The sequence below is a fragment of the Pleurodeles waltl genome, chromosome 3_1 (genome assembly GCF_031143425.1).
Source record: "Pleurodeles waltl isolate 20211129_DDA chromosome 3_1, aPleWal1.hap1.20221129, whole genome shotgun sequence".
NCBI lineage: Eukaryota > Metazoa > Chordata > Amphibia > Caudata > Salamandridae > Pleurodeles > Pleurodeles waltl.
In genome coordinates this window covers 1,783,935,131-1,783,962,216 of record NC_090440.1, presented here as the reverse complement: position 1 = coordinate 1,783,962,216, position 27,086 = coordinate 1,783,935,131, and the positions used below count along the sequence as shown (strand labels likewise).

General features: G+C 46.5%; 1 protein-coding gene across 1 annotated transcript in view; it reads right to left on the bottom strand.

The window, feature by feature from the left end:
- The window catches only part of HSPD1 (heat shock protein family D (Hsp60) member 1), a 167,471-nt gene that overhangs the window by 96,660 nt on the left and 43,725 nt on the right, over positions 1 to 27,086 (bottom strand). The window contains exon 6 of the mRNA XM_069225827.1: positions 20,200 to 20,293. Within this exon, the coding sequence (XP_069081928.1) occupies positions 20,200 to 20,293 (94 nt within the window). The remainder of the gene's footprint in view (positions 1 to 20,199; positions 20,294 to 27,086) is intronic.

Below are 27,086 nucleotides of genomic sequence, written 5' to 3'. Positions count from 1 at the left end.
ATAGTAAACGCCTGAATTTCGCTTACTCTTCTCAGGGAAGTAATGGCGATGAGAAATGCCACCTTCCAGGTTAGGAACTGTATGTCGCAGGAGTGCATGGGTTCAAAAGGTGGACCCATAAGTCTAGTTAGGACAACATTTAGGTTCCATGAAGGAACAGGTAGTGTTCTTGGTGGTATAATTCTCCTAAGGCCCTCCATGAATGCTTTAATGACTGGTATTTTATATAGGGAAGTTGAATAGGTAGTCTGCAGGTATGCAGATATTGCTGCAAGGTGAATCTTAATGGAAGAGAAAGCTAGGTTAGATTTTTGTAAGTTGTAAGTGCCCGAATTCTAGGATTTCAGGAGCCAGATTGCTAGATTCAGCGATGCTGGATCTGGGTGTCTGATCTTTTGGTTGTGCTGTGTCAACAGATCTGGCCTGTTGGGCAATTTGATGCAGGGTACCACTGATAGGTCTAGCAGCGTTGTGTACCAGGGTTGCCTTGCCCAAGTTGGTGCTATCAATATGAGTTTGAGTTTGCTTTGACTGAGTTTGTTTACCAGGTAAGGAAGGAGAGGGAGAGGAGGAAAAGCGTAAGCAAATATCCCTGACCAGTTCATCCATAGGGCATTGCCTTGGGATTGTTTGTGTGGGTATCTGGATGCGAAGTTTTGGCATTTTGCGTTCTCCCTTGTCGCAAACAAGTCTATCTGAGGTGTTCCCCAGAGTTTGAAATAAGTGTTCAGTATTTGGGGGTGAATTTCCCATTCGTGGACCTGTTGGTGATCTCGAGAGAGATTGTCTGCGAGTTGATTTTGTATCCCTGGTATAAACTGTGCAATTAGGCGAATTTGGTTGTGAATTGCCCAATGCCAAATTTTTTGTGCTAACATGCTTAACTGCGTGGAGTGCGTCCCTCCCTGCTTGTTTAGATAATACATTGTTGTCATGTTGTCTGTTTTGACGAGAATGTATTTGTGAACTATTATTGGTTGGAAAGCTTTTAGTGCTTGAAAAACTGCAAGAAGTTCTAGGTGATTGATATGCAGTCTTGTTTGATGTACGTTCCATTGTCCTTGTATGCTGTGTTGATCGAGGTGTGCTCCCCACCCTGTCATGGAAGCATCTGTTGTTATTACGTATTGTGGCACTGGGTCTTGGAAAGGCCGCCCCTTGTTTAAATTTATGTTGTTCCACCACAGAAGCGAGAGGTAAGTTTGGCGGTCTATTAACACCAGATCTAGAAGGTGACCCTGTGCTTGAGACCACTGTGATGCTAGGCATTGTTGTAAGGGCCTCATGTGCAGTCTTGCGTTTGGGACAATGGCTATGCATGATGACATCATGCCTAGGAGTTGTAATACCATCTTTGCTTGTATGTTTTGTGTTGGATACATGCGTTGTATGATGGTGTTGAAATTTTGAATTCTTTGTGGACTTGGAGTGGCTACTCCTTTTGATGTGTCTATTATGGCTCCCAGGTATTGTTGTACCTTGCGTGGCCGAATTTTGGATTTTGTGAAATTGACGGTGAACCCTAGTTTGAAGAGGGTTTGTATGATATGATTTGTGTGATTTGAGCACTCTATTAACGAATGGGCCTTGATTAGCCAGTCGTCTAGATATGGGAACACATGTATTTGCTGCCTTCTGATGTGTGCAGCGACTACCGCTAGACATTTGGTAAAGACTCTTGGTGCGGTTGTTAATCCGAAAGGCAGTACCTTGAATTGGTAATGTATTCCTTTGAATACAAACCTTAGGTATTTCCTGTGCGATGGGTGAATTGGTATATGGAAATAAGCATCCTTGAGGTCTAAAGTTGCCATGTAGTCGTGCAGCTTTAGCAATGGCAATACTTCTTGTAGTGTGACCATGTGGAAGTGGTCTGATTTGATGAAAGTGTTGACTACTCTGAGGTCTAGGATTGGTCTCAGTGTTTTGTCCTTCTTTGGTATCAGAAAGTACAGTGAGTAAACTCCTGTGTTTATTTGTGTGTTTGGCACTAATTCGATTGCATTCTTTTGCAATAGTGCCTGCACTTCTATCTCTAGGAGATTGGAATGGTGTGTTGTTAAATTTTGTGCTTTTGGTGGTATGTTTGGAGGGAACTGTAGAAATTCTATGCAGTAACCATGTTGGATAATTGCTAGAACCCAAGTGTCTGTAGTGATTTTCTCCCATGCTCTGTAATAATGACCTATTCGTCCCCCCACTGGTGTTGTGTGGAGGGGGTGAGTGACATGTGAGTCACTGTTTAGTAGTAGGGGTTTTGGGGCTTTGGAATCTTCCTCTATTTCTAGGGAATTGCCCTCCTCTATATTGTCCCCGAAAACCTCCTCTATACTGTCCTTGGTAACTGGACGGTGTGGCTTGTGAGGTGCTGGCTTGTGTGCTTTGACCCCGAAACCCCCCTCGAAAGGGCGTTTTACGGAATGAGCTGTAATTCCCTCTGCTCTGCGGGGAGTAGAGTGCGCCCATGGCTTTAGCAGTGTCCGTATCTTTTTTGAGTTTCTCAATCGCTGTGTCCACTTCTGGACCGAACAGTTCTTTTTCATTAAAAGGCATATTGAGAACTGCTTGTTGAATCTCTGGTTTAAATCCAGACGTTCGGAGCCATGCATGCCTTCTGATAGTTACAGATGTATTAATTGTCCGTGCAGCTGTATCTGCAGCGTCCATGGAGGAGCGGATCTGGTTGTTGGAGATGGCCTGTCCCTCCTCAACCACTTGTTTTGCCCTATTTTGGAAGTCTTTGGGCAGATGTTCAATGAGATGTTGCATCTCGTCCCAGTGGGCTCTGTCATAGCGCGCAAGTAGTGCCTGGGAGTTCGCGATGCGCCACTGGTTTGCAGCTTGTGCTGCGACTCTTTTACCAGCTGCATCAAACTTGCGGCTTTCTTTATCTGGGGGTGGTGCATCTCCAGATGTGTGAGAGTTGGCCCTTTTCCTAGCTGCTCCTACAACAACAGAGTCTGGTGGCAGCTGTGTTGTGATGAAAGCCGGGTCTGTAGGAGGCGGCTTATACTTTTTTTCCACCCTTGGTGTGATTGCCCTACTTTTGACCGGGTCCTTAAATATGTCTTTTGCGTGCCGGAGCATACCAGGGAGCATAGGCAGGCTTTGGTAGGAGCTGTGGGTGGAGGAGAGTGTGTTGAACAAGAAATCATCCTCGACCTGTTCTGAGTGGAGGCTTACGTTGTGAAATTGTGCTGCTCTAGCCACCACCTGAGAGTACGCGGTGCTGTCTTCTGGTGGAGATGGTTTTGTAGGGTATGCCTCTGGGCTGTTATCTGACACTGGGGCGTCGTATAGGTCCCATGCGTCCTGGTCTTGGTCACCCTGGCTCATGGTGGTGTGAGCTGGGGAGTGTGATGGCGTTTGTGCTGGTGAAACGTTAATCACGTGCGGAGGAGAGGGTGGTGGTGTAACTCTTTTCACCACTTTTGGTTGTGGTGCTTGTTCCGTCTGGAACTCCAACCTTCTCTTTCTCCTAATGGGGGGAAGGGTGCTTATTTTTCCTGTCCCCTGCTGAATGAAGATACGCTTTTGCGTATGGTCCGCATCAGTTGCTTGTAGCTCTTCCTCAAACCTATGCTTCTGCATTTGGGAGGTTAGCGAGTGCTCTTCTGTATAAGAGCCTGAAGCTGGGTCGCTTGCAGTTTGTTTCGGCGTCGAAACTTTGTCTGCGTGTTTTTTCGGCTCCGAGGTGACTTTTTTCCTTTTCGGGGCCGAAACCTCTCGGCGTCGATCTGTTTCGGTGCCGCTGTCTCGGCGTCGAGCCGTGTCCACACCGGCATCTCGGTGTCGAGGCTCGTCTCCAGCACTTTCTCGGTCCCGAGAAGGCTGCGTGCCGGTGTCTCGACCGGAGTCGGACGATCTCGGCACTGTTTGGGCCTTTTTCGGTGCCGACGGTCGGTCACCGATTTTATGGGTTGAGCCATGGCCTGGTGGCAGTGGCGTCCCCTGGGCCTTGTAAATGTTTCTTTGTGTGGTTTTCGACGTCTTACTCACGGTTTGTGTATCGTCGAATCCTTCGGAGTCTGAGTCTTGGATCGAGAAGGTACCTTCCTCTTCCTGTTCCTCGAACTCCCGTCGGGCTGTCGGTGCGGACGCCATTTGAAGTCTTCTGGCTCGACGGTCTCGGAGTGTTTTTCGGGACCGGAACGCACGACAGGCCTCGCAGGTGTCTTCGCTGTGCTCAGGTGACAGGCACAGGTTGCAGACCAAGTGTTGGTCTGTGTAGGGGTATTTATTGTGGCATTTGGGGCAGAAACGGAACGGGGTCCGTTCCATCGGCGTTCTTCAGCACGCGGTCGGGCCGACCAGGCCCCGACGGAGGATCGAAAAATTACCCCGAAGGGCACCGGAGCTCTTCGATCTTCGATGCGGTGTTGAATGTAAGTATGCCGATCCCGAACGCAACAATACCGACGAAAATCTTCCGAAATTAACTATTTTTTCTGTTCCGAAACTCGGAGCGACAGGAACACGTCCGAACCCGATGGCGGAAAAAAAACAATCGAGGATGGAGTCGAGGCCCATGCGCAATGGAGACAAAAGGAGGAGTCACTCGGTCCCGTGACTCGAAAGACTTCTTCGAAGAAAAACAACTTGTAACACTCCGGCCCAACACCAGATGGCGAGCTATTGCAGAACATGCGTATCTACAGCGACAGATGCCATCGAACATTAGATTCCTGCAACTACAAGAAGGACTGCCCAGCTGAAAACCCCTGCAGCGGAAGACCAGAAGACGACAACTGCCTTGGCTCCAGAAACTCACCGGCCTGTCTCCTGCCTTCCAAAGATCCTGCTCCAGCGACGCCTTCCGAAGGGACCAGCGACCTCGACATCCTCTGAGGACTGCCCCTGCTTCGAAAAGACAAGAAACTCCCGAGGACAGCGGACCTGCTCCAAGAAAAGCTGCAACTTTGTTTCCAGCAGCTTTAAAGAACCCTGCAAGCTCCCCGCAAGAAGCGTGAGACTTGCAACACTGCACCCGGCGACCCCGACTCAGCTGGTGGCGATCCAACACCTCAGGAGGGACCCCAGGACTACTCTGATACTGTGAGTACCAAAACCTGTCCCCCCTGAGCCCCCACAGCGCCGCCTGCAGAGGGAATCCCGAGGCTTCCCCTGACCGCGACTCTTTGAACCTAAAGTCCCGACGCCTGGGAGAGACCCTGCACCCGCAGCCCCCAGGACCTGAAGGACCGGACTTTCACTGGAGAAGTGACCCCCAGGAGTCCCTCTCCCTTGCCCAAGTGGAGGTTTCCCCGAGGAACCCCCCCCTTGCCTGCCTGCAGCGCTGAAGAGATCCCGAGATCTCTCATAGACTAACATTGCGAACCCGACGCTTGTTTCTACACTGCACCCGGCCGCCCCCGCGCCGCTGAGGGTGAAATTTCTGTGTGGGCTTGTGTCCCCCCCGGTGCCCTACAAAACCCCCCTGGTCTGCCGCGGGTACTTACCTGCAAGCAGACCGGAACCGGGGCACCCCCTTCTCTCCATTCTAGCCTATGTGTTTTGGGCACCACTTTGAACTCTGCACCTGACCGGCCCTGAGCTGCTGGTGTGGTGACTTTGGGGTTGCTCTGAACCCCCAACGGTGGGCTACCTTGGACCAAGAACTGAGCCCTGTAAGTGTCTTACTTACCTGGTTAACCTAACAAATACTTACCTCCCCCAGGAACTGTGAAAATTGCACTAAGTGTCCACTTTTAAAACAGCTTTTTGTGAATAACTTGAAAAGTATACATGCAATTTTGATGATTTGAAGTTCCTAAAGTACTTACCTGCAATACCTTTCGAATGAGATATTACATGTAGAATTTGAACCTGTGGTTCTTAAAATAAACTAAGAAAAGATATTTTTCTATACAAAAACCTATTGGCTGGATTTGTCTCTGAGTGTGTGTACCTCATTTATTGTCTATGTGTATGTACAACAAATGCTTAACACTACTCCTTGGATAAGCCTACTGCTCGACCACACTACCACAAAATAGAGCATTAGTATTATCTATTTTTACCACTATTTTACCTCTAAGGGGAACCCTTGGACTCTGTGCATGCTATTCCTTACTTTGAAATAGCACATACAGAGCCAACTTCCTACAGCAGTCATGTTAGGTTTAATTTACAAGGCTCGAGACTGCTAAAACCACCAACACTTCACTTAAAGTGGTCTTGAAAATGTAGAGAGAACATTATTACAAGCCAGAGCATTGGTTCCGCCATTTCTTGCACAAAAGTAAAATGCTCTGTGGCGTTTGAAAACCCTCCATCTTAGAGATCAGAGGTTTAACACAGGTTTCCTCAAGGATCTTCTTTATCCCTCTTTGCATAATGGCTACCTGCCATCAATGCATTAACGCCTTAAATGTCAAAACATTCAGTTTCATAATGCAGATGGTGTGTGACAATCGAACTTTCAACAGTCTATTCACGGTCTAATCTGACAGAAGTGTACTGGAGTTATTGAGTAATTCAGATTTAGATGCATTCAAATCTACACAGCTTGAACAATGCAATGAAGATTGCCCTTGAATCCTTGGTTCAATACGGAAGCCGGCCAAGTTAAAAACCTTGTGTAAAGAAATGGCTCCCTGTTGCAGTTACCCCCCACTTTTTTGCCTGATACTGATGCTGACTTGACGGAGAAGTGTGCTGGGACCCTGCTAACCAGGCCCCAGCACCAGCGTTCTTTCACCTAAAATGTACCATTGTTTCCACAATTGGCACACCCTGGCATCCAGGCAAGTCCCTTGTAACTGGTACCCGTGGTACCAAGGGCCCTGATGCCAGGGAAGGTCTCTAAGGGCTGCAGCGTGTCTTATGCCACCCTAGGGACCCCTCACTCAGCACACACACTGCTTGCCAGTTTGTGTGTGCTGGTGGGGAGAAAATGACTAAGTCGACATGGCACTCCCCTCAGGGTGCCATGCCAACCTCACACTGCCTGTGGCATAGGTAAGTCACCCCTCTAACAGGCCTTACAGCCCTAAGGCAGGGTGTACTATACCACAGGTGAGGGCATAGGTGCATGAGCACTATGCCCCTACAGTGTCTAAGTAAAACCTTAGACATTGTAAGTGCAGGATAGTCATAAGAGTATATGGTCTGGGAGTCTGTCAAAAACGAACTCCACAGCTCCATAATGGCTACACTGAATACTGGGAAGTTTGGTACCAAACTTCTCAGAATAATAAACCCACACTGATGCCAGTGTTGGATTTATTAAAAAATGCACACAGAGGGCATCTTAGAGATACCCCCTGTATTTTACCCAATTGTTCAGTGCAGGACTGACTGGTCTGTGCCAGCCAGAGACGAGTTTCTGACCCCATGCGGTGAGAGCCTTTGTGCTCTCTGAGGACAGAAACAAAGCCTACTCTGGGTGGAGGTGCGTCACACCGCCCCCTGCAGGAACTGAAACACCTAGCAGTGAGCTTCAAAGGCTCAAGCTTCGTGTTACAATGCCCCAGTGCACTCCAGCTAGTGGAGATGCCCACCCCCTGGACACAGCCCCCACTTTTGGCGGCAAGTCCAGGAGAGATTATGAGAAAAACAAGGAGGAGTCACTGGCCAGTCAGGACAGCCCCTAAGGTGTCCTGAGCTGAGGTGACTCTTACTTTTAGAAATCCTCCATCTTGCAGATGGAGGATTGCGGGTGTAGCCACCCTAAAGGACAGTAGCCATTGGCTACTGCCCTCCTAGACCTAAACACACCCCTAAATTCAGTATTTAGGGGCTCCCCAGAACCAAGGAAACTAGATTCCTGCAACCTAAGAAGAAGAGGACTGCTAAGCTGAAAACCTGCAGAGAAGACGGAGACACCAACTGCTTTGGCCCCAGCTCTACCGGCTTGTCTCCCCACTTCTAAAGACACTGCTCCAGCGACGCTTTCCCCAGGGACCAGCGACCTCTGAATCCTCAGAGGACTGCCCTGCTCTAGAAGGACCAAGAAACTCCCGAGGACAGCGGCTCTGTTCACCCAAGACTGCAACTTTGTCTCAAAGGAGCAACTTCAAGACAACTGCGTTTCCCACCGGAAGCGTGAGACTTGCTACTCTGCACCAGACGCCCCCGGCTCAACTTGTGGAGAAACAACACTTCAGGGAGGACTCCCCGGCGACTACAAGACCGTGAGTAGCCAGAGTTGCCCCCCCCCCCCCCCCGAGCCCCACAGCGACGCCTGTAGAGGGAATCCCAAGGCTCCCCCTGACCGCGACTGCCTGACTCCCAGATCCCGACGCCTGGAAAAGACTCTGCACCCACAGCCCCCAGGACATGAAAGATCGGAACTCCAGTGCAGGAGTGACCCCAAGGAGGCCCTCTCCCTTGCCCAGGTGGTGGCTACCCAGAGGAGCCCCCCCCCCCCCCTTGCCTGCATCGCTGAAGAGACCCCTTGGTCTCCCATTGATTTACATTGGAAACCCGACATGTGTTTGCACACTGCACCCGGCCGCCCCCGTGCTGCTGAGGGTGTACTTTTTGTGCTAACTTGTGTCCCCCGCGGTGCCCTACAAAACCCCCCTGGTCTGCCCTCCGAAGACGCGGGTACTTACCTGCTGGCAGACTGGAACCGGGGCACCCCCTTCTCCATTGAAGCCTATGCGTTTTGGGCACCACTTTGAACTCTGCACCTGACCGGCCCTGAGCTGCTGGTGTGGTAACTTTGGGGTTGCTCTGAACCCCCAACGGTGGGCTACCTTGGACTCCAACTTGAACCCCGTAGGTGGTTTACTTACCTACAAAAACTAACAAATACTTACCTCCCCCAGGAACTGTTGAAAATTGCACTGTCTAGTTTTAAAATAGCTACATGTGATTTATTTTAAAAGTATATATGCTATTGTGATTATTCAAAGTTCCTAAAGTACTTACCTGCAATACCTTTCATTTGAAGTATTACATGTAAAATGTGAACCTATGGTTCTTAAAATAAACTAAGAAAATATATTTTTCTATACAAAAACCTATTGGCCTGGAATTGTCTGAGTGTGTGTTCCTCATTTATTGCTTGTGTATGTACAACAAATGCTTAATACTACTCCTTTGATAAGCCTACTGCTCGACCACACTACCACAAAATAGAGCATTAGTATTATCTCTTTTTGCCACTATCTTACCTCTAAGGGGAACCCTTGGACTATGTGCATACTATTCCTTACTTTGAAATAGTGCATACAGAGCCAACTTCCTACACCTTGGGTGTTTATCCTGGTGATATTTTCCACAAAAAAAAAGAAAAATGGAATTTGGCGGCACAGGAACATGTGACAATAGTCTGATCAATCTTAGGCACCAAATGAGACATGGGCTGGCATGTTCAGAAGGTATCTCCTCTTTGAAAGGAGAACAAACCTATCCTATTCAAACACTTCCTGCACCATGCTTTGAAGATAAATAGACAGAAAATAGTCATCAAGATGTTTTCTACCATACAAGAGAAAAATGCAGGCATTCAGATCAAACCTAAATTGAGTGCTGGGATGGTCCCCTGCATGGCTTTGGAAAGGTACTGCTTTGCCCTTATATTGTCAAGCAGCAATGAGCTTGAAAATCATGCCATCCTACTAGAGATTCTCCAATGCATTCTTCACTATACATCATGAAAACATCCAAAATGTAGTCCTTGACAAAATGGTTACTGCCACTTCTCTCCAGGGTATGTGTAGACTACAGACAGCTTTTTTTTTCCAGTTGCGCCCCTACATTTTTACCTGTATCCTTGAAGAGGGTAAGGGAGAAATACTGCTCTCCAGCTCTCCCCATGAAAATTCCATTCAGTCCCATAACTGGAGTCCTAGAACTTCATACCTGGGATATGTATGAAGGATATTTTTAAGATGTGCTATAGTTTGCCAGCACATACACAGACAGGTGAGGCCAAGATTCAAATGGACTCCATGTAGGCGTGTTTAACAATATCGTGGTCTTTCATTCCTGGTTGGCAACATCCATCCCAGATAGTATGCACTCAGTCAACCTGAAAAGCTTGGATACATGCTGGCTGGGTAAGGTAGCCAGTCTAGTTCCTTTGTCTTATGCTAAGCTTCCCCGGTCAGAATGAAACCCTGGAGTCCTCTGTGTTGTGGCAATCTCTTGAAAATGGTAACTTTACAGGTGAGAGTACATGCAGCACCACAGCCAGCCCAACATGTCACACTGTGGCCAGGACAGCGAGGAGTCTGTAATGTGGCCATCAACCACAGAAGACTATCCTCTGTTATTGGATAAGTGACTGAACGTATGAAAACTGCATCATCTTGAGGCGGCTCTGGTGTTCCACTAAGGACAAGAGCTGAGTGGATACTGTTGTTTCTCAGCCCCCCCCCCGCTGAGAGATACAGAGCAGCAACAAAAAGGTTATGCTCTTCATTTCCTATTCAGGAACTCACCACTGACATTAGCAAGGATGAGCCTTAGGGCAAGCCCTTTGCAGTGGCTGAAATATGTAGTAAGTAGAGTATATAATCTAGGGTTTGCTACACCCAAACCACATATGGGGGAACTTCAAAAATGTACACATCTGTAAGATACGCCTATGTTATGATGGCAGTAGCCAGCAGGCAATCAATGTACATATATGTATTAAATGGACTAAGACTGTTGAAAAGATGACCTCTCGAAGTGTGTTGAGGCACAAAGAGGAAGGGCAACCATCATAAATGTCTATAGTAAGCCAACACAAATTAGTAAAAAGAAAAATTAAAAGTGGAATAGCATTGCTGAAGAACTGGTGAATATTGAAGAAACTGTTATGAAAACCAACTGAACAGACGGGAAAGTAGAAATCTGGCGGTCTGGTGCACTTGTGAGGGAACTCTACATCCCATAATGTCCATTCTCCATAATCTGGACCTGCTTCTCCAACGATGTACAATATTTTTCATTTGCATATTGTCTTTATGAATGAAGAACCACAGATCGACTGCTTGGTGTAGAATAGATGTAAGGATCTACTGTGACTGTAGCACAATTGTAGTCTTTAATGTGCCACAGAAGCACAACATGAACTCCATTGGTTGAGGGTGAATACTCCTCTAATTAATGCACAGAAGGGAATCAGTTTAATATGCAAAAATAGACTTCAGCTTGAACAGTAGAGGATATAATATTCCTGGGCACAAATGCAGACAGGTATGTAGTCTACTACTAAACAGTGTCAAAGACTGGAGATGCGTGGTACGAATGAAGTCTTGGACTGGCGAAAGTAAGGCTGAATCTTTAGAGCTCATCTATTGCTTCCAAATGGAACAGTCGTGAACCAACAAATTAAAACAGCAAGTTTTTTTTGCACTTGCACAGGAGCAGTGCAAACAATGAGTAAACATTCTTGTGATTATGTGTATTGTATGAAGGCACTAATTAATAGGACATAGTGTAGCAACACTACTCTCTTGCACATGTGCTGGTATTATTGAGTGCACTACAAACAATACCACACCTTGAGAAATGACACCGCCATTATCAGCATGGTTTCTGCCCAAGGCCCCAAGCACTTCTGGTCTGTAGAAATTGCAGATTCTGTGGTGGAGTAAGTGCATAAAGACCACAGGACTGCAAGCCAGTTTAGCTCAAATGTCCGTTCCTGGCATTCCCCAGATATTACCAGTAGCACCATGATAATAATCAATGCTTTTTGTTTCCTCCTCTATACGGTCCTGCTTGAAAATATTGTAAGATGTATACGTTATGCGAAGTATTTAAAAAAAATGGGATATTAGAAAACAAAATGCTCTGCCATGTACAAGTAAGTTTGTTTAAAAGTGTTCTGCTATGCTAGGGTCTACAATACCACATTCTAGAGTCTTTTCTTGGCACCTCACACCAACGAGTTAAGTGGCTAAAATGAAAATGTCACTTACCCAGTGTACATCTGTTCGTGGCATCAGTCGCAGTAGATTCGCATGTTCTGCAATAGCTCGCCATCTGGTGTTGGGCCGGAGTGTTACAAGTTGTTTTTCTTCGAAGAAGTCTTTCGAGTCACGGGACCGAGTGACTCCTCCTTTTGTCTCCATTGCGCATGGGCGTCGACTCCATCCTCGATTGTTTTTCCCCGCAGAGGGTGAGGTAGGAGTTGAATTGTAGTAATAGTGCCCATGCAATGGAGTGACTAAGTATGCACTTATTTAAGGTTGAGATGATACATATATAAATAATTGAAGGTAACTTCCAAACTGCTACAGGCTCCCGGGGAGGCGGGTGGGCACATGCGAATCTACTGCGACTGATGCCACGAACAGATGTACACTGGGTAAGTGACATTTTCAGTTCGATGGCATCTGTCGCTGTAGATACGCATGTTCTGCAATAGACTAGTAAGCAGTTATTTCCCCAAAAGCGGTGGATCAGCCTGTAGGAGTGGAAGTAGTCTGAAATAATGTCCTTAATACAGCTTGACCTACTGTGGCTTGTTGTGCGGATAGCACGTCTACACAGTAGTGCTTGGTGAATGTGTGAGGCGTAGACCATGTGGCTGCCTTACATATTTCTTGCATTGGGATGTTTCCTAGAAAGGCCATGGTAGCACCTTTCTTTCTGGTTGAGTGTGCCCTTGGTGTAATGGGCAGCTGTCGTTTAGCTTTAAGGTAGCAGATTTGGATGCATTTAACTATCCATCTGGCTATACCTTGTTTTGAAATTGGGTTTCCTGCATGAGGTTTTTGAAATGCAATAAAGAGTTGTTTAGTCTTTCTGATGTTCTTTGTTCTGTCAATGTAATACATTAATGCTCTTTTGACATCTAATGTATGTAGTGCCCTTTCAGCTACGGTATCTGGCTGTGGAAAGAACACCGGAAGTTCCACTGTTTGATTTAGATGGAACGGTGAAATAACCTTTGGCAAAAATTTAGGATTGGTCCTTAGGACGACTTTATTTTTGTGTAGTTGTATAAAAGGTTCCTGTATAGTAAACGCCTGAATTTCGCTTACTCTTCTCAGGGAAGTAATGGCGATGAGAAATGCCACCTTCCAGGTTAGGAACTGTATGTCGCAGGAGTGCATGGGTTCAAAAGGTGGACCCATAAGTCTAGTTAGGACAACATTTAGGTTCCATGAAGGAACAGGTAGTGTTCTTGGTGGTATAATTCTCCTAAGGCCCTCCATGAATGCTTTAATGACTGGTATTTTATATAGGGAAGTTGAATAGGTAGTCTGCAGGTATGCAGATATTGCTGCAAGGTGAATCTTAATGGAAGAGAAAGCTAGGTTAGATTTTTGTAAGTTGTAAGTGCCCGAATTCTAGGATTTCAGGAGCCAGATTGCTAGATTCAGCGATGCTGGATCTGGGTGTCTGATCTTTTGGTTGTGCTGTGTCAACAGATCTGGCCTGTTGGGCAATTTGATGCAGGGTACCACTGATAGGTCTAGCAGCGTTGTGTACCAGGGTTGCCTTGCCCAAGTTGGTGCTATCAATATGAGTTTGAGTTTGCTTTGACTGAGTTTGTTTACCAGGTAAGGAAGGAGAGGGAGAGGAGGAAAAGCGTAAGCAAATATCCCTGACCAGTTCATCCATAGGGCATTGCCTTGGGATTGTTTGTGTGGGTATCTGGATGCGAAGTTTTGGCATTTTGCGTTCTCCCTTGTCGCAAACAAGTCTATCTGAGGTGTTCCCCAGAGTTTGAAATAAGTGTTCAGTATTTGGGGGTGAATTTCCCATTCGTGGACCTGTTGGTGATCTCGAGAGAGATTGTCTGCGAGTTGATTTTGTATCCCTGGTATAAACTGTGCAATTAGGCGAATTTGGTTGTGAATTGCCCAATGCCAAATTTTTTGTGCTAACATGCTTAACTGCGTGGAGTGCGTCCCTCCCTGCTTGTTTAGATAATACATTGTTGTCATGTTGTCTGTTTTGACGAGAATGTATTTGTGAACTATTATTGGTTGGAAAGCTTTTAGTGCTTGAAAAACTGCAAGAAGTTCTAGGTGATTGATATGCAGTCTTGTTTGATGTACGTTCCATTGTCCTTGTATGCTGTGTTGATCGAGGTGTGCTCCCCACCCTGTCATGGAAGCATCTGTTGTTATTACGTATTGTGGCACTGGGTCTTGGAAAGGCCGCCCCTTGTTTAAATTTATGTTGTTCCACCACAGAAGCGAGAGGTAAGTTTGGCGGTCTATTAACACCAGATCTAGAAGGTGACCCTGTGCTTGAGACCACTGTGATGCTAGGCATTGTTGTAAGGGCCTCATGTGCAGTCTTGCGTTTGGGACAATGGCTATGCATGATGACATCATGCCTAGGAGTTGTAATACCATCTTTGCTTGTATGTTTTGTGTTGGATACATGCGTTGTATGATGGTGTTGAAATTTTGAATTCTTTGTGGACTTGGAGTGGCTACTCCTTTTGATGTGTCTATTATGGCTCCCAGGTATTGTTGTACCTTGCGTGGCCGAATTTTGGATTTTGTGAAATTGACGGTGAACCCTAGTTTGAAGAGGGTTTGTATGATATGATTTGTGTGATTTGAGCACTCTATTAACGAATGGGCCTTGATTAGCCAGTCGTCTAGATATGGGAACACATGTATTTGCTGCCTTCTGATGTGTGCAGCGACTACCGCTAGACATTTGGTAAAGACTCTTGGTGCGGTTGTTAATCCGAAAGGCAGTACCTTGAATTGGTAATGTATTCCTTTGAATACAAACCTTAGGTATTTCCTGTGCGATGGGTGAATTGGTATATGGAAATAAGCATCCTTGAGGTCTAAAGTTGCCATGTAGTCGTGCAGCTTTAGCAATGGCAATACTTCTTGTAGTGTGACCATGTGGAAGTGGTCTGATTTGATGAAAGTGTTGACTACTCTGAGGTCTAGGATTGGTCTCAGTGTTTTGTCCTTCTTTGGTATCAGAAAGTACAGTGAGTAAACTCCTGTGTTTATTTGTGTGTTTGGCACTAATTCGATTGCATTCTTTTGCAATAGTGCCTGCACTTCTATCTCTAGGAGATTGGAATGGTGTGTTGTTAAATTTTGTGCTTTTGGTGGTATGTTTGGAGGGAACTGTAGAAATTCTATGCAGTAACCATGTTGGATAATTGCTAGAACCCAAGTGTCTGTAGTGATTTTCTCCCATGCTCTGTAATAATGACCTATTCGTCCCCCCACTGGTGTTGTGTGGAGGGGGTGAGTGACATGTGAGTCACTGTTTAGTAGTAGGGGTTTTGGGGCTTTGGAATCTTCCTCTATTTCTAGGGAATTGCCCTCCTCTATATTGTCCCCGAAAACCTCCTCTATACTGTCCTTGGTAACTGGACGGTGTGGCTTGTGAGGTGCTGGCTTGTGTGCTTTGACCCCGAAACCCCCCTCGAAAGGGCGTTTTACGGAATGAGCTGTAATTCCCTCTGCTCTGCGGGGAGTAGAGTGCGCCCATGGCTTTAGCAGTGTCCGTATCTTTTTTGAGTTTCTCAATCGCTGTGTCCACTTCTGGACCGAACAGTTCTTTTTCATTAAAAGGCATATTGAGAACTGCTTGTTGAATCTCTGGTTTAAATCCAGACGTTCGGAGCCATGCATGCCTTCTGATAGTTACAGATGTATTAATTGTCCGTGCAGCTGTATCTGCAGCGTCCATGGAGGAGCGGATCTGGTTGTTGGAGATGGCCTGTCCCTCCTCAACCACTTGTTTTGCCCTATTTTGGAAGTCTTTGGGCAGATGTTCAATGAGATGTTGCATCTCGTCCCAGTGGGCTCTGTCATAGCGCGCAAGTAGTGCCTGGGAGTTCGCGATGCGCCACTGGTTTGCAGCTTGTGCTGCGACTCTTTTACCAGCTGCATCAAACTTGCGGCTTTCTTTATCTGGGGGTGGTGCATCTCCAGATGTGTGAGAGTTGGCCCTTTTCCTAGCTGCTCCTACAACAACAGAGTCTGGTGGCAGCTGTGTTGTGATGAAAGCCGGGTCTGTAGGAGGCGGCTTATACTTTTTTTCCACCCTTGGTGTGATTGCCCTACTTTTGACCGGGTCCTTAAATATGTCTTTTGCGTGCCGGAGCATACCAGGGAGCATAGGCAGGCTTTGGTAGGAGCTGTGGGTGGAGGAGAGTGTGTTGAACAAGAAATCATCCTCGACCTGTTCTGAGTGGAGGCTTACGTTGTGAAATTGTGCTGCTCTAGCCACCACCTGAGAGTACGCGGTGCTGTCTTCTGGTGGAGATGGTTTTGTAGGGTATGCCTCTGGGCTGTTATCTGACACTGGGGCGTCGTATAGGTCCCATGCGTCCTGGTCTTGGTCACCCTGGCTCATGGTGGTGTGAGCTGGGGAGTGTGATGGCGTTTGTGCTGGTGAAACGTTAATCACGTGCGGAGGAGAGGGTGGTGGTGTAACTCTTTTCACCACTTTTGGTTGTGGTGCTTGTTCCGTCTGGAACTCCAACCTTCTCTTTCTCCTAATGGGGGGAAGGGTGCTTATTTTTCCTGTCCCCTGCTGAATGAAGATACGCTTTTGCGTATGGTCCGCATCAGTTGCTTGTAGCTCTTCCTCAAACCTATGCTTCTGCATTTGGGAGGTTAGCGAGTGCTCTTCTGTATAAGAGCCTGAAGCTGGGTCGCTTGCAGTTTGTTTCGGCGTCGAAACTTTGTCTGCGTGTTTTTTCGGCTCCGAGGTGACTTTTTTCCTTTTCGGGGCCGAAACCTCTCGGCGTCGATCTGTTTCGGTGCCGCTGTCTCGGCGTCGAGCCGTGTCCACACCGGCATCTCGGTGTCGAGGCTCGTCTCCAGCACTTTCTCGGTCCCGAGAAGGCTGCGTGCCGGTGTCTCGACCGGAGTCGGACGATCTCGGCACTGTTTGGGCCTTTTTCGGTGCCGACGGTCGGTCACCGATTTTATGGGTTGAGCCATGGCCTGGTGGCAGTGGCGTCCCCTGGGCCTTGTAAATGTTTCTTTGTGTGGTTTTCGACGTCTTACTCACGGTTTGTGTATCGTCGAATCCTTCGGAGTCTGAGTCTTGGATCGAGAAGGTACCTTCCTCTTCCTGTTCCTCGAACTCCCGTCGGGCTGTCGGTGCGGACGCCATTTGAAGTCTTCTGGCTCGACGGTCTCGGAGTGTTTTTCGGGACCGGAACGCACGACAGGCCTCGCAGGTGTCTTCGCTGTGCTCAGGTGACAGGCACAGGTTGCAGACCAAGTGTTGGTCTGTGTAGGGGTATTTATTGTGGCATTTGGGGCAGAAACGGAACGGGGTCCGTTCCATCGGCGTTCTTCAGCACGCGGTCGGGCCGACCAGGCCCCGACGGAGGATCGAAAAATTACCCCGAAGGGCACCGGAGCTCTTCGATCTTCGATGCGGTGTTGAATGTAAGTATGCCGATCCCGAACGCAACAATACCGACGAAAATCTTCCGAAATTAACTATTTTTTCTGTTCCGAAACTCGGAGCGACAGGAACACGTCCGAACCCGATGGCGGAAAAAAAACAATCGAGGATGGAGTCGACGCCCATGCGCAATGGAGACAAAAGGAGGAGTCACTCGGTCCCGTGACTCGAAAGACTTCTTCGAAGAAAAACAACTTGTAACACTCCGGCCCAACACCAGATGGCGAGCTATTGCAGAACATGCGTATCTACAGCGACAGATGCCATCGAACAGGAGAATTACTTCAATAGTCTGCACTGATGCATGCAGTAATAAGGTGGGTGGTTCTGCGATACCCTGGTTAATGGCGGCATATCAAGGTTACAGAACGAGGAAAGGCTACCTTTGGTGTAATTAAGTGCCTGTTTTTGATATGGTAACTCCCCCAACACACTTTTTGCCTGGTATCAGATTTGATTTTGACTGAAAGTGCACTAGATTCCTCCGAATCAGGTCCCCAGTGCCAGATCTCTTTCCCAAAACTGCACAGTTGTTGCCCCACTAGGAAATACCTTTAGTACCCCTTTTAATTCCCTAGTAAATGGTATCCCTGGTACCTAAGGCCTCAGAACTAAAGAGGGTCCCTAAGGCCTGCAGCACGAATTGTGCCACCCTAAGGGAGTCCTCACCAAGCACATTACAGGCTGCCATCACAGGCTGCGTGTTTTGGTGCAGACAAAAGTGGAAACATGACATAGCACACAGCCTGTGCTGTCTTCCCTAAAATCTGCATGCAATATATACGAGTCGCCCCTCTATCAGGCCTCACAGCCCTAAGGCAGGGTGCATTATATTACATGTGAGGGCGTATCTGCACATGGTATGTCTGTTGATTCTCAGATACAGTAATTGACCAGGTAAGCTGTTTTAAATGCATGTGCTGGACAGAGGTGAATACAAGTTTCCCAGTTAGGTACTGGCTTCACTGAAGCTATGGATGTGTTTGGTATCAAACACCTCATACTGGTGAACTCACACTGATGCCAGTGTTCGATTTAGCAATACGTGCACCCAGAAGACACCTTAGAGGTGCCTCTTGAAGTGCTATTAGTCTCTGGAGTACTCGCTAACCATTTTCTGCCAGCCTGCCACCCAAACACAGTTTGGAACTACTAGGGTGAGAGCCCTCTCCTCTCAGGTGAACCACAACAAAAGCCTGTCCACCAAGAGGGTGTAACCCCCCCCTCCCACAGCAAGACCTGCTGATTAGCCTTCCTAAGGCAGCAAGCCTCAAAGGGCTGGTGCATTTGAAATGCAAATATGGCTCCCCTCACAGGAGAGGAAGCCACCCCCACTGTACAGAGCCCATTTGGCACCTGGACAGGCAGAAAAGTTAGCTAGACAGGTAGGCATGCCAGCCCCAGGCTAGTACCATCCCTAAGGTGGGCTACTGCAAGTGGGACATGATTTTTCAGAAGTAGCCATCTTGGTGATGGCATACTTAGGAATTCTGGGAAAGGGTTGTGCCCACTTCCCACAGGAAATGTGGTGGGGGGGGGGGGGGGGGGGGGGGGGGGAAATGACCCCATGGGTCAATAGCCCATTGGCAACTACCCTACACACCCTTAACGCCACTAAATTCAATATTTAGTAGAGCCCCTGGCAACGGAGAAGCAGATACGGATAACCTAAGAAGACAAAGAACACTGGAAAGCCACAACAGCAGAAGAGGAGAAAAGAAGCAGCTGACCTGGTAAAACCCCGCTGGCCTGTCTACATCCCTCATTGTAATCTGCACCAAAGTCAACTTGTCCTGCAGCTGTGACTCCAGAAACTCAGGAGGACTGCCTGCCTTCTATAAAGACACAAGACCTCCCGTGAACAAAGGACCTGTTCTCCAAAAGCCTCTGAAGGCACTCTGAATGAAGCCTCTCAAACCGCCAAGATCCAACATCTGAAGTCACAACTGCACCTGCACTCTGACCAGAGGTGAAGTCGACCACCGGTGCCAACAAGGTTCCCCAGCATCTCAGTCCATTGCGGTTTCACCCCACCTAGACTCCCAGAAGTCGCCTGCAGCCTCTGCTCTGAGAGAAAACAGACACCTAAAACAGCCACTGCACCGTCGCCTTTAGCCTGAGTTCAAGTGGGCCCTTGGTGTTAAGGAAGACCCCCCACCACCTCTCCTGAGCTCGAGTCCACTGTTGTTTCACCCCCCCCCCCCCCCCCCCCCAACACCTGCAGCCTCCGAGCACAGTGCCCCTAAAATGTGAGTGCTTCCTGACACAGAAACCCAACACTAAAGAACAGCCTTACTGTAACTCTGCACCCAGCCACCACCCCAAAGCCGCCCGGAGTAACCGGTTTGTGTGATTCTGACCCTAGCCCAATACTCACCTTAAGTCTTGGAGATTGTTCCTGTAAGTCGTCAGAGTGCCTGATTGCAAACTTGCATTTCCTCCTATAGGATAACATTGCGCAACTCGGAAATTGCACTGTGTCCACTTTTTAAAGTGAAAAAAATTCCTATTTAAAAACTTACTTGCTTGATGCCTACACATTTATAAAAAAATACTTACTATTTCTATACATTGGTGCAGATCTCCTTCTTAAGTTGTGTCTCTCATTTACTGGCTATTGTGTGTATTTGTAGATATCTTGCACTCCTTTGTTAATTCTAAGGCTGCTCGACCATACTACCCTTAAATAAATCACTTTAGAATTGCATAGCAAGCTCTGTCTACTAAGTGGTGAACCCCTGGACACTTTACACAGTAATCACTTACCACATAAAGAGCCAGCTTCCTACATTTGGTCCCAACTAATATTTAATTTGTTGTCATGTAATATGGCGAGTCATCAATAAAGATCAGCTAGAGAGTCTGATACTGGCTTCCCAATGTACTCACCCTTTGCTGTGTTGATGAAGTACGGTGAGATGTAGCCCCTGTCAAACTTCATACCTTCAATTATTTCCAACTCATCATGAAGAGTTTTGCCGTCCTAAAACAATAAAAACGTAACCTGTGACCAGCAGCACTGCAGCCTCCCAATAATGCAGCACTGATGTGCTTCAACACCGATATGAGGTGGCAGAACAATCTACCCATTCCCCTAAACTTTCAATGGTGTCATACACCCCTTCAAGTTATCATGTGACATCCACACACCCATTTCATATGAATCAGGTCATCATATATACAGTTAGCGCCTAAACTGAATTTTTTACTGCTCCATCACAACAGTTTAACATTGTTCCAGAGTTATTATTTTCTTTAGCTTCACATGCTTAAAATATCCCCAGAGAGGATCCTGAAATGTGATACACTCAGACACTAAAAAGGGTTGTTCCATTTGTCTAACCATGGCCCAAACACATTTTTTTGCCTAAAATGGTATGAGCAGCACACGTTACAATTAAGGTGGAGCAAGAAGCATAAGTACTTTGTTAAAGTGAGTGTGGAGCCAAAGAGACAGCACAAGACAAATAACATGACAAAAGGGAAGGAAAGAGTTAGAAACTAAATGCGAACCAGGAGAAAAAAAAAAAAATTGGGCTTGAGTCCTGACCCGGATAACAGCCTCCACATCTTCGTCGTGAATGGAGTCATTACCAGTAATAGATAGTTCATATTTTTAGATGACAGTTAAATGTTTAAGGAAGTTAAGCCCACACACTCCTTCCCCCGACATAACTTAATTCTCTACATGAGCAGCAAAACTTTTCCCAGCACAGACAAAGCCTAATAAATTCAGAAAACATAGGTTACTCAAACATGTTAATGAAGAAAAACAATTGGGAATTCAAGTCATTCAACCAGAAGTTGGACAGCATGAACACAATAGAACCGAGGTTGCTACTCACCATGCAACTGGAACCAAAACAGTCTCCCAAGAATGACAAATATGAGTTCACACATAGCAAACTTTATCTTCTTTTCCCACTATTTGTACAAGTGCGATTACACATGGACACCAACATGGTTTAAGAAACCTCTGCTAATCATGCACATCACCAAAATACTACTCATAGATCATACTACATCCTTCCAAACACATACGTCTCACATGATTTACACTAACATGGAAATTGCAGCAAAAAAGTAACTCGCCTGCAGTCACTGCACACTGAAACACCTCCCAGACAGATCATTGTACAACCAGCACCCTTTAAACCAACCACATCCAATGGATGAGATTGCTATCAGCCAGCAAACCGCTTCAGCTCTTCCCCAATATATTAAAAAAAAAAAAAAAAAAATACATTATACACATAAAATACACAAGAGGAAGAGTAGTACTGAAGAGAGGTGTTGAAACATCACTCCAGAGAACTTTGCCTGGATATGTTAAATTATCAGGGTGCCTCAGTTTTGCACACCATCAAACAGCGCAATCTCCCAGAAAATATTGGGAATCAATAGGGTTAACATGAAAGAATGTGTGTGTGTCTAATTGGAAAGAGCAAAGATTAGGGTCAAGGATGTCTCTGGCATCTGGACGATAATACCAACTGAGATACTTTACACCAAGGCTCCCATTAAAAGTGGCCAGGTCATTCTGGTGGGTCTTGTAATTGGAGTCAATGGGTCAAGAGTAATTATACGTTTAGTTGGAACACCACTGAAGAGTGGTATTTCACCAAAAGATCTTGCATGCAGGCGCCTTCAAGTAGAATACCGCTGAAAAATCTGTGGAATACCCACAGAACAATGAGGAATTACACTAGCAAGTCCAAAATTTAAATGTTATTTAGCAAAAACATGGAATTCCTGTCATTCTAAAATTATCAAGCACCCATTAAATCATTTTTATGGCAGAGAAATAACCAGGATTACTCCAAGTCACTTGTACATAGGGCCTAAGTAGACAATGCTTTAAGACCAGGGTTCTATATTTATATCTTACCACAGCAACTATTACAGTTTATTACCCCTGAGATGCAAGGTAAAATCTGCTTTTACTACCTCATTGCACATTAGATCATTACCCAATCAATCAAGTAAGATCTTCCTTGAAAGACGCAAATAAGGGCTGAAAGTTGAGGGCTACAAACGTCTTAGAAAGTTAAAATCTAATCAACTGCATTAGAGGTTTAAAACCAGATAAAAAAACAGCTGCAACTAAAATTCTCAAAATGTGGGCAGAAAATGAAAAGGGGCTACCTTTAATTGGCAAATGGGATAGTGATAAAAGGCATAATATGTGAAATAGCAAAATGTAGACAAACTAATCACAGCAGCCGAAAAGGAAAACCATATCGCACAAGTGAAGGAAAAAGGATTTTCTACATACAACCATTTAAATAAAAAAAAAAAAAAAAAAAAAAAAAGCACAAATTGCAGCTTGCTAAAAAGAAGGGATTGAATCACGATGTATGTTACATGACGTGGGAGTTACAACAGCTATCCTCTACACCGTTAAACTACCTAAATAAGCAAAATAAACGAATAACTATTTTCGGTTCTGACCTTGCTCAAAATAAAGTGACTGATACTAGTCTAATGGTTCATCCAGGTCACTCAGCCAAAAGGGAGAAGGCAGGAAAACCAACTATCCATCCACCCCACATACAACCATACTCTAAAATAAAATAAGTGATTGAACAAGGGAAACAAGCAAACAGCATTTATTCAGCTGCTCTTCTGGGGAAATTACATTTTGAACGCAATCATCCCAAATGGTGCCTTATACACAACTTCCCAATGAAGTATGCCTTCATCCTCCATCCTTCCTTCCTTTACCACACAGCTTCCTCTCTTCATCAACCAATCTATTCTTTAATCAATACATCCTTCTCATCCATCGCCATCTCTCATCCTTCCTTCCATTCATTCATCTCTCTAGGCGCCTGTAGGAAGTTGGCTCTGTATGTGCTATTTCAAAGTAAGGAATAGCATGCACAGAGTCCAAGGGTTCCCCTTAGAGGTAAAATAGTGGTAAAAATAGATAATACCAATGCTCTATTTTGTGGTAGTGTGGTCGAGCAGTAGGCTTATCCAAGGAGTAGTGTTAAGCATTTGTTGTACATACACATAGACAATAAATGAGGTACACACACTCAGAGACAAATCCAGCCAATAGGTTTTTGTATAGAAAAATATCTTTTCTTAGTTTATTTTAGGAACCACAGGTTCAAATTCTACATGTAATATCTCATTCGAAAGGTATTGCAGGTAAGTACTTTAGGAACTTCAAATCATCAAAATTGCATGTATACTTTTCAAGTTATTCACAAATAGCTGTTTTAAAAGTGGACACTTAGTGCAATTTTCACAGTTCCTAGGGGAGGTAAGTATTTGTTAGGTTAACCAGGTAAGTAAGTGTAAGGAAATGCCTCCTTGGCATGGTTGCCCCCTGACTTTTTGCCTTTGCTGATGCTATGTTTACAATTGAAAGTGTGCTGAGGCCTGCTAACCAGGCCCCAGCACCAGTGTTCTTTCCCTAACCTGTACTTTTGTATCCACAATTGGCAGACCCTGGCATCCAGATAAGTCCCTTGTAACTGGTACTTCTAGTACCAAGGGCCCCGATGCCAAGGAAGGTCTCTAAGGGCTGCAGCATGTCTTATGCCACCCTGGAGACCTCTCACTCAGCACAGACACACTGCTTGCCAGCTTGTGTGTGCTAGTGAGGACAAAACGAGTAAGTCGACATGGCACTCCCCTCAGGGTGCCATGCCAGCCTCTCACTGCCTATGCAGTATAGGTAAGACACCCCTCTAGCAGGCCTTACAGCCCTAAGGCAGGGTGCACTATACCATAGGTGAGGGTACCAGTGCATGAGCATGGTACCCCTACAGTGTCTAAATAAAACCTTAGACATTGTAAGTGCAGGGTAGCCATAAGAGTATATGGTCTGGGAGTCTGTCAAACACGAACTCCACAGCACCATAATGGCTACACTGAAAACTGGGAAGTTTGGTATCAAACTTCTCAGCACAATAAATGCACACTGATGCCAGTGTACATTTTATTGTAAAATACACCACAGAGGGCACCTTAGAGGTGCCCCCTGAAACTTAACCGACTATCTGTGTAGGCTGACTAGTTTTAGCAGCCTGCCACAAACCGAGACATGTTGCTGGCCCCATGGGGAGAGTGCCTTTGTCACTCTAAGGCCAGTAACAAAGCCTGCACTGGGTGGAGATGCTAACACCTCTCCCAGGCAGGAATTGTCACACCTGGCGGTGAGCCTCAAAGGCTCACCTCCTTTGTGCCAACCCAGCAGGACACTCCAGCTAGTGGAGTTGCCCGCCCCCTCCGGCCAGGCCCCACTTTTGGCGGCAAGGCCGGAGAAAATAATGAGAATAACAAGGAGGAGTCACTGGCCAGTCAGGTCAGCCCCTAAGGTGTCCTGAGCTGAGGTGACTAACTTTTAGAAATCCTCCATCTTGCAGATGGAGGATTCCCCCAATAGGGTTAGGATTGTGACCCCCTCCCCTTGGGAGGAGGCACAAAGAGGGTGTACCCACCCTCAGGGCTAGTAGCCATTGGCTACTAACCCCCCAGACCTAAACACGCCCTTAAATTTAGTATTTAAGGGCTACCCTGAACCCTAGAAAATTAGATTCCTGCAACTACAAGAAGAAGGACTGCCCAGCTGAAAACCCCTGCAGCGGAAGACCAGAAGACGACAACTGCCTTGGCTCCAGAAACTCACCGGCCTGTCTCCTGCCTTCCAAAGATCCTGCTCCAGCGACGCCTTCCAAAGGGACCAGCGACCTCGACATCCTCGGAGGACTGCCCCTGCTTCGAAAAGACAAGAAACTCCCGAGGACAGCGGACCTGCTCCAAGAAAAGCTGCAACTTTGTTTCCAGCAGCTTTAAAGAACCCTGCAAGCTCCCCGCAAGAAGCGTGAGACTTGCCACACTGCACCCGGCGACCCCGACTCGGCTGGTGGCGATCCAACACCTCAGGAGGGACCCCAGGACTACTCTGATACTGTGAGTACCAAAACCTGTCCCCCCTGAGCCCCCACAGCGCCGCCTGCAGAGGGAATCCCGAGGCTTCCCCTGACCGCGACTCTTTGAACCTAAAGTCCCGACGCCTGGGAGAGACCCTGCACCCGCAGCCCCCAGGACCTGAAGGACCGGACTTTCACTGGAGGAGTGACCCCCAGGAGTCCCTCTCCCTCGCCCAAGTGGAGGTTTCCCCGAGGAATCCCCCCCTTACCTGCCTGCAGCGCTGAAGAGATCCCGAGATCTCTCATAGACTAACATTGCGAACCCGACGCTTGTTTCTACACTGCACCCGGCCGCCCCCGCGCCGCTGAGAGTGAAATTTCTGTGTGGGCTTGTGTCCCCCCCCGGTGCCCTACAAAACCCCCCTGGTCTGCCCTCCGAAGACGCGGGTACTTACCTGCAAGCAGACCGGAACCGGGGCACCCCCTTCTCTCCATTCTAGCCTATGTGTTTTGGGCACCACTTTGAACTCTGCACCTGACCGGCCCTGAGCTGCTGGTGTGGTGACTTTGGGGTTGCTCTGAACCCCCAACGGTGGGCTACCTTGGACCAAGAACTAAGCCCTGTAAGTGTCTTACTTACCTGGTTAACCTAACAAATACTTACCTCCCCTAGGAACTGTGAAAATTGCACTGTGTCCACTTTTAAAACAGCTATTTGTCAATAACTTGTAAAGTATACATGCAATTTTTATGCTTTAAAGTTCCTAAAGTACTTACCTGCAATACCTTTCGAATGAGATATTACATGTAGAATTTGAACCTGTGGTTCTTAAAATAAACTAAGAAAAGATATTTTTCTATATAAAAACCTATTGGCTGGATTTGTCTCTGAGTGTGTGTACCTCATTTATTGTCTATGTGTATGTACAACAAATGCTTAACACTACTCCTTGGATAAGCCTACTGCTCGACCACACTACCACAAAATAGAGCATTAGTATTATCTATTTTTACCACTATTTTACCTCTAAGGGGAACCCTTGGACTCTGTGCATGCTATTCCTTACTTTGAAATAGCACATACAGAGCCAACTTCCTACATTGGTGGATCAGCGGTGGGGTACAAGACTTTGCATTTGCTGGACTACTCAGCCAATACCTGATCACACGACAAATTCCAAAATTGTCATTAGAAACTGATTTTTGCAATTTGAAAAGTTTTCTAAATTCTTAAAAGACCTGCTAGGGCCTTGTGTTAGATCCTGTTTAGCATTTCTTTTAGAGTTTAAAAGTTTGTAAAAGTTTGAATTAGATTCTAGAACCAGTTGTAGATTCTTAAAAAGTATTCCAACTTTTAGAAGCAAAATGTCTAGCACAGATGTGACTGTGGTGGAACTCGACACCACACCTTACCTCCATCTTAAGATGAGGGAGCTAAGGTCACTCTGTAAAATAAAGAAAATAACAATGGGCCCCAAACCTACCAAAATACAGCTCCAGGAGCTTTTGGCAGAGTTTGAAAAGGCCAACCCCTCTGAGGGTGGCAACTCAGAGGAAGAGGATAGTGACTTGGAGGAAAATTCCCCCCTACCAGTCCTATCTAGGGAGAACAGGGTCCCTCAAACCCTGACTCCTAAAATAATAGTCAGAGATGCTGGTTCCCTCACAGGAGAGACCAACACCTCTGAAATCACTGAGGATAGCCCCAGTGAAGAGGACATCCAGTTAGCCAGGATGGCCAAAAGATTGGCTTTGGAAAGACAGATCCTAGCCATAGAGAGGGAAAGACAAGAGATGGGCCTAGGACCCATCAATGGTGGCAGCAACATAAATAGGGTCAGAGATTCTCCTGACATGTTGAAAATCCCTAAAGGGATTGTAACTAAATAT